This window comes from Typopeltis vanoorti, chromosome 2, assembly GCF_054136105.1.
Source record: "Typopeltis vanoorti isolate ZY-2024b chromosome 2, IOZ_Tvanoo_1.0, whole genome shotgun sequence".
NCBI classification, from domain to species: Eukaryota; Metazoa; Arthropoda; class Arachnida; order Uropygi; family Thelyphonidae; genus Typopeltis; species Typopeltis vanoorti.
The window spans coordinates 78,142,416-78,155,149 of NC_143550.1; the positions used below are offsets into that span (position 1 = coordinate 78,142,416).

Below are 12,734 nucleotides of genomic sequence, written 5' to 3' on the forward strand. Positions count from 1 at the left end.
AAATATATTTATATATCGAGATCAACAATCCTATACAATTCTCTTATTTTGTATAAAAAATAATAAAAATCCATCTTGTAGCACTTAGGAGGGCGAAGGACACTAGCAGCACTATGTTTACCACAGTGTCATATTGCTACGTGCACAAGCATATGCACGTCATAGTGAGATGCGAGCTATTAGCATAATGCAGCACTGTCCATCGCACACTTCCACTTGTTTATATGCAGTTTGCAGTAGTAGAGTGTTCGTAGTGCTTATCATGTTTATTCCGTCTCTTTAAATATTTGGACATTACAATTAAAGACATAACATTTGTTATAGTTTTTATTTTAGAACATTATTGGAGTTATTGACAATTATGACCTCAGAATTTTTAAATAATTTTGAATTATACTAAACTGCATAATTTTATCGATAATAAACAATATTTTTTCATGAAACAAAACAAGAAGAATATATTTTATTTTTAAGTAATTATGAATTATACCAAAATGTATAATTTTACCAATAATAAACAATATTTTTTCGTGTTTATTTTTATTTTTTAAATTTTTACCATAATTCTGATATTTTATCCACACACATATACACTGTATTTACAGTGTGTATATATATTTCGAAAGTTGCAGCACCCCCACGATTTCAAGCACACTTCACACGAACCGCCACTGGTCATCATATTCAAATGAATTCACACTGCACATATTTCAGTTATATTTGGTCCAAAAACTGAAATAACATAACAAATTTTAAGAGATTCTAAATACCATTCATTAATTTCTACCTCTAACCAGTACAGAATTATTAGTAAGAATCATTTAGTCATAGTTAATAAAAATGAACTTTATAATTAAAATGAAAAGCCAAACGGCTAGTTTTCTGGCAACTTAATAGAAATTAAGCGGATAAAAATCCTATGTTGTTATATAGCCAGTAAGTGAAACTCAAGATCGAGAACTACGATCTATATGAGTTTCAATGCCGATAAACTATCGACGAAGGCAATTCGAAGCAAAGGTGGAGCAAGCTCCCTCACTATTCTTGATATTCTCTCATAATGTAAAACACAGCTCCTAGGAATGAAAAAATGAACTTGCCAAAATTGAACCATGGACTTTTTGTTTGTTTGTGTGTGTCCTCTAAAACTTGAATTTTATTAATTATCAAAACTATTACAAAGTATGATTTCAAATTATTTTGTCAATTTGTTCTCCTGCATGTTATCTTATCCACCTGTATCAAAAATTGGAGTGGCTTTTTTTAAAAGTTTTAAATACCATATCTGCGTAAAATCCATTTAGCCAGTTCCACAATAACTTGCTCTAACATTTTTACTAAAATATGAAATGATTATATTAAATATATTTAATACTTTTATCTGAATATTTTACGCATAAGTTATTTTGTCAAGTTATTTTTTCATCAAGAAACTAATCAAATTCATTGATGTTTAGAAAAAGGCTGATTGCATCTTGATGACTATTGTTGATATTAGTCATCATTTTCAAATGAACACAATGCAATACATTAAGTTTCATATTTTAAGTATTATGGCTATTTAAAACCTAATTTTGCAGCTTGTTAATGGCTAAAACATTTGAGCTCTTTTGTAAAATAAAAATTAAACAAGAAATCTGTTATGCAAATACATTATGTTTATAATCAACAATTACAAAATATTCAGGAAAAAAATGCAACTATAAACTTAATTTTGAAGTATTTTTTTAACTTTAATAAATGAATAATATAAAAATAAAATAATATATATTAGCATCCAAATTCTAGAAAACTAATTACTTTGAATTAATGCTGATTAAAATTGCCTTTATTTTATCACTTTGATACTCACCCAATCCAAAAGAATAGGTCCAATAAAATTTATTGTTCCATCTTTCTGCCTTTGATTTTCTAAATGCTGAATTAATTCTAAAAATAAATTCAGAAAAAAAAAAAAACTATAATAATCTTCTGACCAATGTAATTAATTCAATTATTTTTTTAATTTTAATCCCCCAGGGGTTGCAGAACATATGAGAGGTACTAGAAAGGGGAGACAATTGTTACTTTTCTTTTCTATTAAAGTGTATTTTTGGATGTCAGCTGTTTAAAAGCATTAAAAATGTATCTGACATGTCTAGGGCAAGAAGCAAAATACCAAACACATTGCTATGTATATGATGCATCTACATATCATAGCCAGGTTATTGGTTTATGTGTAGCTGTGCTGAGTGTTTGGGTTTCTAAATGTTCCCCACAGAAACAGTTAGTAGGAGGAGAAAATGTACCACAGTCCCACCTAGCTGTTTGTATATTTTTACAGAATTTGCAGGATGTTTGCAAATTTACCAAAATAAACGGTCAATCTGAATAATTAAAAAATCTAGCTTAAAGTGAAAGGTCTCTTGCCAAAGTCGACAACCATGTCAGAATTTGTAAGGATTACATTTTTTTAAAAATTTTTATTAATGTTAAGAGAATTTTTAATAAATGAGGGAGAGATGCTTGTGGACAGGAGAGTAATTTGGATAAATGATTTGGCCAGTTTGTAGGTGGGACTGTCTATACTGTCAACTATTCAAATACTGGGGGGGGGGGGGGCAGCAGGAGTATTAGGTTTGTGAATTTTAGAGGGCAGATATATTTTAGAGGTGGTTTGGCACACATCAAGATTTTAGCTTTCTGATAATTTCTTTAGGCCAATGTGTAACTTTTAATACATCTTATTAATTTTTTTTTTTTTATATTTGTTATGATACCAGTCTGCAATGTGATCTGTAGGGGAGTCATTAAGAATGACTGCTCATTTTTGTTGTAAGACGTTATTCATAATGGCAATTGTTGCATTTCCCTTATCAGCTTTGATTATACTTTTTTTTTTTTGTTGTTGTTACTATAGAGGGACTCGTTCGAAAAATATGTTACAGGCTCCCTTAGACACCACTCCTCAGCACTCTGCTAGAGGAAACTTCATCAATGGGCCCGCTACCCGTTTGGGGAGGTGTTTAGGGACAGCGCAAAGAAATGGTTCTGCAAAAGGACGGAAATGGCAACGACAATGGCACCAGACTATGGCTTTAGGCAACTGGAACATCTTCTCTCTCTCTGACAGGGAAGGAGTTGGAACTGGTTGAGGAAGCCAAGCGCTACTGGCTAGACTTAGTCAGGCTTTCTTCAACCAAGAGGAGAGGCTCTGGAACTGTCAACCTGGATAAGGGGGTGGAAGCTCTACTACTCAGGTGTGAGCCCGACAATGTCTGCTCAGGTGGATGTGGGGATACTCACAAGCCCTTAGCTGTCAGACTGTGTTGCTGAGTGGATCCCATTGGGGGACGGGTATGTGTGTTAAGGCTTCAGATGAAAAACCATGATTTGGCTGTGGTGCAAGCCTATGCACCTAATCTGGAGTCAAAATACTCTGCTTTCCTAGAGGAAGTGGATGCTGTTTTTGACAGGGTGGCAGACATGGAATCAGTTCTGCTAATGGGCAACTTCAATGCACATGTTGGAACAGATGACCAGACATGGAGGGGTGTGGTTGGGAGGAACGGTGCCCCTGACCTTAACGCGAATGGGTTGAAATTATTGGACTTCTGCTGTACTAACAGCTTGTCCATAATGAATACCTTCTTCCAGCACCGAGAAGTCCATAAGTATACCTGGTACAGGGATACACTAGAACAAAGGTCTCTGATTGACTTCTTTATAGTCTCAACAGACCTATTTTCCTCAGTGTTGGACGTTCGTGTGAGAAGAAGGACAGAATTGTCAACTGACCACCACCTTGTTGTGTGCACTCTACGGCTTCAGAAACCAGATGCTACCATCAATGCTGGTAGGACTAAGCAGCTATACCGTGTGAAATGGGAGACATTGGAAAATGAGGCTGTGAGGAAGAATTTTGCAGATAACACTTCCTCCAGAAAGAGATTCCCAAACATACTGCAGATATTGAGGAGGAATGGAAGTTGTTCAGAACAGCTGTCACTGCCTCTGCACTCTCATGGTGTGGCAGAAAGCGGCTCGGCGTGGCAACAGGCAGTGAGAAAAGGATACCTTGGTGGAACCAAGAAGTCCAAAAAACTGTCCGGGAAAAAAAGGAGTCCTACCTAACATAGCTTAGAGTCAGGTCACCTAAGATGCGTTTGCGGTATGCTGAGGCACGAAAAGCTGCTGCTAAGGCAGTAAAGACAGCAAAGCAGAAGGCTTGGGAATCCTTTGGAGAAAGATTAGATTCATCCTATGCAAATGCGAACAAGGTATTCTGGCAGACCATCCAGCGCCTTCGAGGGAGGAAATCGTGCACAGCAAGGGCAATTAAGGCCTCTGATGGTGCACTTTTAACAACCGAGAAGGATATCCTTCACAGATGGAGGGAATACTTTGAGAGCCTTCTTAACCCGGGTGGCCCAGCAGTTGTGGACATCCAAGAGGTGCAGATCAGGGCAATGACAAGTATCACAGCAGAGGAGGTCCATTTAGCAATAAAATTGGGCAAGGCTACTGGCGATTATGAAATTCGACCCGAAATGCTAAAAGCCTTAAATCGAGACGGTGTTCTCTGGCTGACTCGAGTGTGTCAGGCTGCTTGGATATCTGAGCGAGCACCAAAGCAATGGCAGACAGGCATAATAATACCAGTCTTTAAGAAGGGAGACCAGAAGGATTGCAGTAACTATCGTGGCATCTCTCTGCTCAGCCTACCTGGGAAAGTGTATGCTAAGTGCTTGGAAAGACAGTGCAGGAGCATAGTTGAGTCAAAGTTCCAGGAAGAACAATGCGGCTTTCGTCCTGGTAGAAGCACAACTGACCAAATCTTCACTTTAAGGCAAATCTTTGAGAAATCTTGGGAATATGCCAAGAATGTCTACACATGTTTTGTGGACTTGGAGAAGGCATATGACCGGGTTCCTCGGGATAAGCTTTGGCAAGTAGTACAGGCGTATGGAGTGGATGGTCAACTATTAGCTGCCATCAAGTCCCTGTACGAATGCCCAGAGTTTTGTGTCAGGGTAAACAGCACAAAGTCTGAACCTTTCACAGTCTATGTTGGCCTCTGCCAAGAGTGTGTTCTGTCACCCCTCCTTTTCATAATATTTATGGACTGGATCGATAGGCACAGCCAAGGCAGTGAGTGTGTCAGAATTGGAAAATGTAGCATTGGACATCTGCTTTTTGCAGATGACCTAGTTCTGCTTAGCTCTTCCACAGATGACCTCCAGCAGACCCTGGATAGGTTTGTAGCTGTTTGTGCAGATGCCAGAATGAAGATCAGTGTGGCCAAAACTAAAACGTTTGTGGTCTCAAGACAACCATCCCAGTGCACTCTAAATGGAAGTGGAGTCCCAATGAGACAAGTGGAGAAGTTTAAATACCTTGGGTCCATATTCACGAATGATGGAAAATGGGACGTAGAGCTAGATACTCGAATTGGCTTAGCAAGCTCGATATTGCAGGAGCTTGGCCGTTCGGTAGTATTGAAGCGGGAGTTAAGCCAGAAGGCAAAGCTGGCTGTCTTCAATACAGTCTATGTCCCCATTCTCACCTATGGTCATGAGAGTTGGGTAATGACCGAAAGAATGCAGACACGAATACAAGCGGCTGAAATGAAGTTCCTTCGAGGGGTTGCAGGGCTGACAAAACTGGACAGAGTCAGAAGCTCTGCAATTCGGGAAACCCTCAATACTCAACCGCTGCTTCTCCGTGTTGAGAGATCACAGTTACGCTGGTACGGGCACCTGGTCAAAATGCCACAAGAGAGGCTCCCTCTGCAGGCCCTCTTTGCCAAGCCAGAGGGTGGGAGGCCGTGGAAGGCCAAGGACTCGCTGGATAGACTATATCCAAAACCTTGGGTGGACACGTTTGGGAATCCCACCAGAACACCTGAGCTTGGTGGCAGAGGATCGTGACCATTGGAAGTTCCTCTTGCAGCTTTTGCCCCCACAACCCAATTAGGAAGAGTGCGCCTTCAAGATGTATGTATGTATGTATGTTGTTACTATAAACTTTTCCTTAAAGCTAATATTTCTTCTATTTCTTGGTGCAAAGAAAATCATGGGGTGCTTAAGGATCAAAGCTGTATAACTGAGAGGAGACCTCCACATAGCCTTTAAAGGAATGCGGAGAACTGACCAGGGCTTCTGACCTAATGTCCAATCCTCAACTTCTCGTGGTGCACCCTGTTGGGTATCTACTTGGATACTGAACGAACGAGGATGGGCTGGCAATTTGGGATTTAGCCGACAAAATTGTATTCTTACTGGTTAAACCAAAATAAATAAATGATGGTACAACATGACAAAATTTCATGCCGGCTGGGGTGTCGCCAGGTTAAACAAGGCCCCGTTGTTTTCGCCAGGGAACCAGGGCGAACAGCGAAAAGTCAGCTACTGGAACAAATCTGAAAACAAACCCCAACTCAACATCACCAGAGTTAAAGATCGGTACTATCAACGTAAGAAGCCTGAATGGCAAAGAAATGGAGCTAGCTGAGGAATTGGATAAGTACCAGATCGACATAACAGGGGTGACTGAAACAAAAAAGACCAAAACTGGTGAGATCTTTCTGAGCAATAAATACAAAATGTTATATTCAGGCAATGACAATCAAGGAAAAGAAGGAGTAGCCATAGTATTCAACACAAAATACGAGGCTAATCTTCTTGAATGGCAGTCAGTTTCAAGTAGAGTAATGTGGGCAAATATGAGAATGGGGAACTGAACAATGAGACTTATTTGTGCCTATGGTCCCACAGAAGGTTCTACTAAGGTAGAAGTGGAGGAATTTTTTGAGGCTTTAGAAAAAGCAACTGATGCAATGAAAAAGGAAAAGTTGGTCCTTGTTGGGGATCTAAATAGCAGAGTAGGAAATGATTCTGAGACATACAAAAATATTTTGGGAAAATTTGGAGAAAAGAGCAAAGCTAATAATAATGGCAAATATCTGTTGGATTTCTGCTCAGGACATTGACTGGTTATTACTAACACCATGTTCCAACATAAAAATGTGCACAAATTCACATGGAGAGAAGAGGCTAGGAATAAGAAAAGTCTCACTGACTAAGTTATTGTTGATAATGATATTTTCTCCCTGGTGCAGGATGCCAGAGTGTACAGAGGATTTGAAATTGGAAGTGATCGCTATTTAGTCCTAAGAAGGATAAAATTGAATTTCATATTGAAAAGAATAACATGTAAGAAAGTTTTAAAGCAAATAAAAGTTGAGCAGCTCTCATATGTGAACTGTAGACTAAAATGCACAAAGATTATTGAAGAAAAAATGAAAGAGTTTGAGAACAGGAATCAAACCTTGGAGATTCAGTGGCAAACTCTGAAGAAAACATTGATTGATTCTGCCTGAGAGGCATGTGGTGAGGTTGTCTGCAAGGATAAAAAAATCAGAACTCCCTGGTGGACACAGGATGTTAAAGAGGCAGTGAAGGAAAAGAAGAAAGCATATCAAAAGTTCCTGTCAAATAAGTCAGCTTATACTCTTAGAGAATATAGAGACAAATGCAAGAATGCTAAACACTGTGTAAAACTAGCTAAACAAAAGTCATGGGAGGACTTTGGCAAGAATATAGAAAATAAATATCAAGAAGGTTGCAAAATATTCTGGAGGTTGTTGAAGAAACTTAGGAATGGAGGAAAGAGTGCTATAAAAGGAGTTAGAGATGATAAAGGTGACATGAAAACTGGAGAAAAAGATATCCTGGAAGTATGGAGTAATTACTTTGAAAAACTGCTAAATGAAACAAGCAGTGATGACAGCACAGTGGTAAAAAACACTGACCAGGCATGCAGGCAGGAATACATATCCATACTTGAAGTAGAAAAAGCCATCAAAGGCTTGAAATGTGGAAAGGCAGCAGGCATAGATGATATTAGACCAGAAATGCTGAAGTATGGTGGTATAAGAGTCTTACAGTGGCTGCACTGCATAGTTCAGAAAGCCTGGACAGAATGACGAATTCCCAATGATTGCAGTAGAGCTCTCATAGTACCCATATATAAAAAGGAGTTAGGAAATAAAACTGAATGTGAGAATTACAGAGGTATTTCCCTACTGAGTGTTCCTGGCAAAATCTATGCAATTATACTTGAGAAACGGTTGAGAAGAATTGTGGAAGAAAAGCTTGGTGAAGAACAAGCTGGATTCAGGCCAAACAGAGGCTGTCAGGATCAGATCTTCACTTTACGACAAATAGTCGAGAAAGCATGGGAATATAACAAAGATCTGTATTTAAGTTTTGTCGATTTGGAAAAGGCATATGATAAGGTGCCAAGAGAGAAGCTATTCAATACGCTGCAGTTATATGGTGTCAATGGGGCATTATATCAAGAAATACTTAGTCTTTATTTGAGTTGTAAGTCAGCAATAAGAATTGAAGGAAGTACAGGAAGATGGTTTAATGTTAAATCTGGTGTGAGACAAGGATGTACATTATCCCATCTGTTATTCATTATCTATATGGATCACATTATGAAGGAAAGTGGTATTAAACATGATATCAAAGTTGGAGATGTTAATGTCAGCTCTTTGCTTTATGCAGATGATGTTATACTTCTAAATAAATCTGCTACAAGTCTGCAAGATTCTCTGACTAAATTGAATAGCTGTTGTAATAGATATGGTATGAAGGTCAGCAATTAAAAGACAAAGACAATGAAAATAGGCAGAATCATTGAAAATGTCAACTGTGTTGTGAATGGAGAACCTGTGGAACAAGTAAAACATTTCAGCTACTTAGGCACGATTTTTACTGAAGATGGTAAATTAAATATAGAAATAGACAATAGAATCAGCTAAGCTGGTATGGTGGGAAGTCAATTGAATAAATTCATATGGAATAAGAGAGAAATTAGTCGGAACACTAAATTAGCTGTATAAAAGACAGTGTTCAAACCAGTTTTAACTTATGGATCTGAGAGCTGGGTCAGAAGTAAAACACTTGACCAAAGACTAGAGACCGCAGATATGAGAGTCCTGAGAAAGATTATAGGCGTGAACAGATGGCATCAATGGCAATATCATATTAAAAACGAGGATATTAGGAAAGAACTTGACATTGTCTGCATCCAGGAATGTGTTAGCAGAGCTAATCTCAGGTGGTATGGTCACCTAAACAGAATGGGCAAGGAAAGATTAGCAAAACAAGTGTTCTCTGCCAGTTTGGCAGCAAAATGACAAAGAGGAAGACCAAAATATAGGTGGATTGATAAGGTACAAAGTGCCTTAGAAGATAGAAATATAAGATCTGATAATGTTGGAGTCTTGACAAGTAACAGACAGATTTTGAGGAAAATTGTAGATAGGAAGTTAGTAATGATATAATTTTTTCATGTAGTACTATCATATCCTGTACACCCCTTGTGGGTACATGGCAGGAATTTGATGATGATGATGATGATAATGAAGAAAATCATTAAAAATGTTGTAACCTTATCAAGTCAGACCATTTGGGATTATGGAGTCTCTAAAATTCACAAACCTAATATCCCACGTCACCCAACAGCCCACGGACAAACTAGCCAAACATTTATCCAAATCCCTTTCACCCCCTCACAGGCAACTCTCCCTGATTTATTTAAAATATCTCTTCCCTTCAAAATATTAATAAAAAATCTGATCTTACAGATTCTGACTAGACACATTAGATATCTTTTTAATGCATTGAAACAGCTGACATCCAAAAATACACTCCACAATAGAAAAAGAAAGCAACAATTGTCTCTGCTTTCTAGACACACTAGTGACAACTATCAAATGGTTCATTATCCTTTTGTTTATTTAAAATCCAGGCATAAATGCCAAGAGAGAAGCTATTCAATACGCTGCAGTTATATGGTGTCAATGGGGCATTATATCAAGAAATACTTAGTCTTTATTTGAGTTGTAAGTCAGCAATAAGAATTGAAGGAAGTACAGGAAAATGGTTTAATGTTAAATCTGGTGTGAGACAAGGATGTACATTATCCCATCTGTTATTCATTATCTATATGGATATAGATAATGAATAACAGATGGGATAATGTGTGGTGTGATTGCATATTTACATATGCAATCACATATGTAATTGCATATTTACATATGCAATCACACCACCACCCAACCCAACAGTATGGCAGCCTGAAAAAACTCATACCAAGAGCTATAACCCTTATCAAATAGATAAAAGATTTTATCCGGCCACATGTCCCCTGCAACCAATGCACAAGATCACAATAAAACTATTTCCATTCCTTATACTCAAGATACATTTGAAAAGATAGTTCTTCATTCTTTGCATGCATAATTTCCATGCTCTTGCAGATCACTCGTTCAGCTAGCTACCCACTACTTTCATTCTTCATCAGGACTGGCAGACCATGCTCTGGATACTCTTTCACACAGGATTCAACGGAAATAAACATCTGTATTACACAGAAGTTGCTACGGGTCTGAGAGTATATTTAGAATAAGCTAAATATACTCTCAGTATATTTAGCTTATTCTAAATATTCAGTATATTTAGCTCAGTATAAACTGGCTATGAAGCACTCCCACAAACTGAACAAATATGGCATCATAAATTTGCCAAGAATAAACATGAAACAGTTATTCTGAGACCAGATACAACATCTTATACAGTGCAGTTTAGAACAGCATGAATTTTGCTATAGTACGTTTTATAATTTTTAACAATTAAAAAAAAAAAAAAATTACAGGAGTATGGTACTGCATTAGTGACATTCCTGCTCTACTAAAATATTGTAGTGATTTAGCATACCACAGTAACAGCTGTATCGATGCATGGTTTAGTATTATTTCAGCTTTGGTACATCTACAATTTTTACTTTTTTTTTTTTTTTTTTTTTTTTTTTATTACATTGCATATGAGTACTCTGAGTCAGAAGAGGAAACGCAACAAAGTATATAAGCCTTACAAATGTAAATGGTTGACAGTAGAACAAAAACTTAAAATTATAATGCATCAGGAAAGAGCATTGTATACTAAAATAGCAGAAAACAAAGGAATGAATGAGTCATCAGTACAAACACTAAGATCAAATCAAAAACATGGAACAGCTATTCCATACCAAAGTAATCATTAAATATAGAAGTTTTGCAATGGATAATATGAATAGCTTTAATGATATGACTGAAGATTTAAATCAGAAAAAAACTTCCATTAAGTCAGATGACAATTCAAAACAAAGAAACCAGCCTCTGTAAGGAAGTAAAGGAAAACTTTTTCAGCATGTTGTGGTTGGTTCTATAACTTTAAACAGCATATTGGGCTTCATGATGTTTGAACTGTAGTCAAAAAAATGTTAGTGCTGATAATGATGCTGCTGCAAAACTGCATGAAAATTTTAAAATACTTTTTTCTACTGCCCAGCACATCATTATTACAGCCAATGGATCAGGGTGTTCATTTCTATGTTTAAGGCCTATTATTTGAGAGGAACTTTTTTCAAGCCACAGAAGCAACAACAGGAGATGGGGCGATAAGTTCGACAGATTTTTTGAAAGCATTTTAATATCAGAAAAGCTGTTGAAAACATTATTGAATCATGGCATGCAGTAACTATTAACAATACAAGAACTGTGTGGTGATGTTTTACTGCATTCTGGGAATGATTTCATGATTCAAAAATTAAAATTGTTTCTGAAGACATTGTGCAGATTGGAAAAGATCACAGATTTGAAATTTTGGATTCTGACAATGTGCATGAATGAAATTACTCACATTCAAATGACCTAGATGATGAACCTATCACTGAAGCACCTACAAAAGAGTTCTCATTTAATGACTTTCGACTTTTATCAGAAAAATTGACAATATTTATAATTTGCTTAAGGATGCCAATCCTAACATTGCAAAATGCTATTCAATGTTACAAATATATGCATGCAGAGAAGATGAAGCAAAAACCTGTGCAAACTACACTGTTTAAACACAATTTTTCCAAATAAAAACGAAAGACGGACATGGCGAAAAAGAATCTCCACAGGGTATCTCTTTTTTGGATTTACACATCAAAAGAAAAGAAGACGGTTCCATCACCACGTCTGTCTTTCGCAAGCCTACATTCTCAGGTCACTACATTCACAATTCTTCTGCTCATCATCCATCTCAGAAATCTGGCATTATTAAATCACTAGTTTCCAGAGCACACAAATTCTGCTCCTCTGAAGAATCTTTAAACCAGGAATTAGAAGTTATCAAAAATACAGCCATCCTAAATGGATATAATCCCAAAACAACTCAAAAAATCATCAGTCACTTCTGCATACATCAAACCAGACAGGAAGAAGTGCATAGGATTCCCATACCTTATATTCCCATACGTTAAAGGCATCTCAGAACGTCTTTCTAAAATTATGAAGAAATACAATTTTGCCACTACTTACAAACCTATCAACCAAATTTACAACTTATTACCTTCTCCTAAGGACAAATTCTCACCCTTGATGTTACCTGGTGTTTATGAGATTCCATGCTCATGCAAATTATCTTACTTTGGACAGACAGGTAGGTCTGTTCAGAAACGCATCTCGGAACATCAAGACCACATTCGTCTTCTTAAACCGCAGAAATCTGGCCTCTCTCAACACGAAAATCCAAACCATAGGATCCATTGGGAAAAGGTTAAACTTTTACATAGATCTTTATTTAAACATGAACGTTTATACAAAGAAAGTTCTGAAGCCCTACTACACAGACCAAACCTAAACCGCAACGACGTTC

General features: G+C 37.2%; 1 protein-coding gene across 2 annotated transcripts in view; it reads right to left on the bottom strand.

The window, feature by feature from the left end:
• Positions 1–12,734, bottom strand: part of LOC150109200 (rho guanine nucleotide exchange factor 3-like) — a 235,143-nt gene that overhangs the window by 93,192 nt on the left and 129,217 nt on the right. For both annotated transcript variants that reach the window (XM_090406217.1, XM_090406208.1), the window contains one exon: positions 1,853–1,929. In XM_090406217.1, coding sequence (XP_090262343.1) covers positions 1,853–1,929 — 77 coding nt within the window. The remainder of the gene's footprint in view (positions 1–1,852; positions 1,930–12,734) is intronic.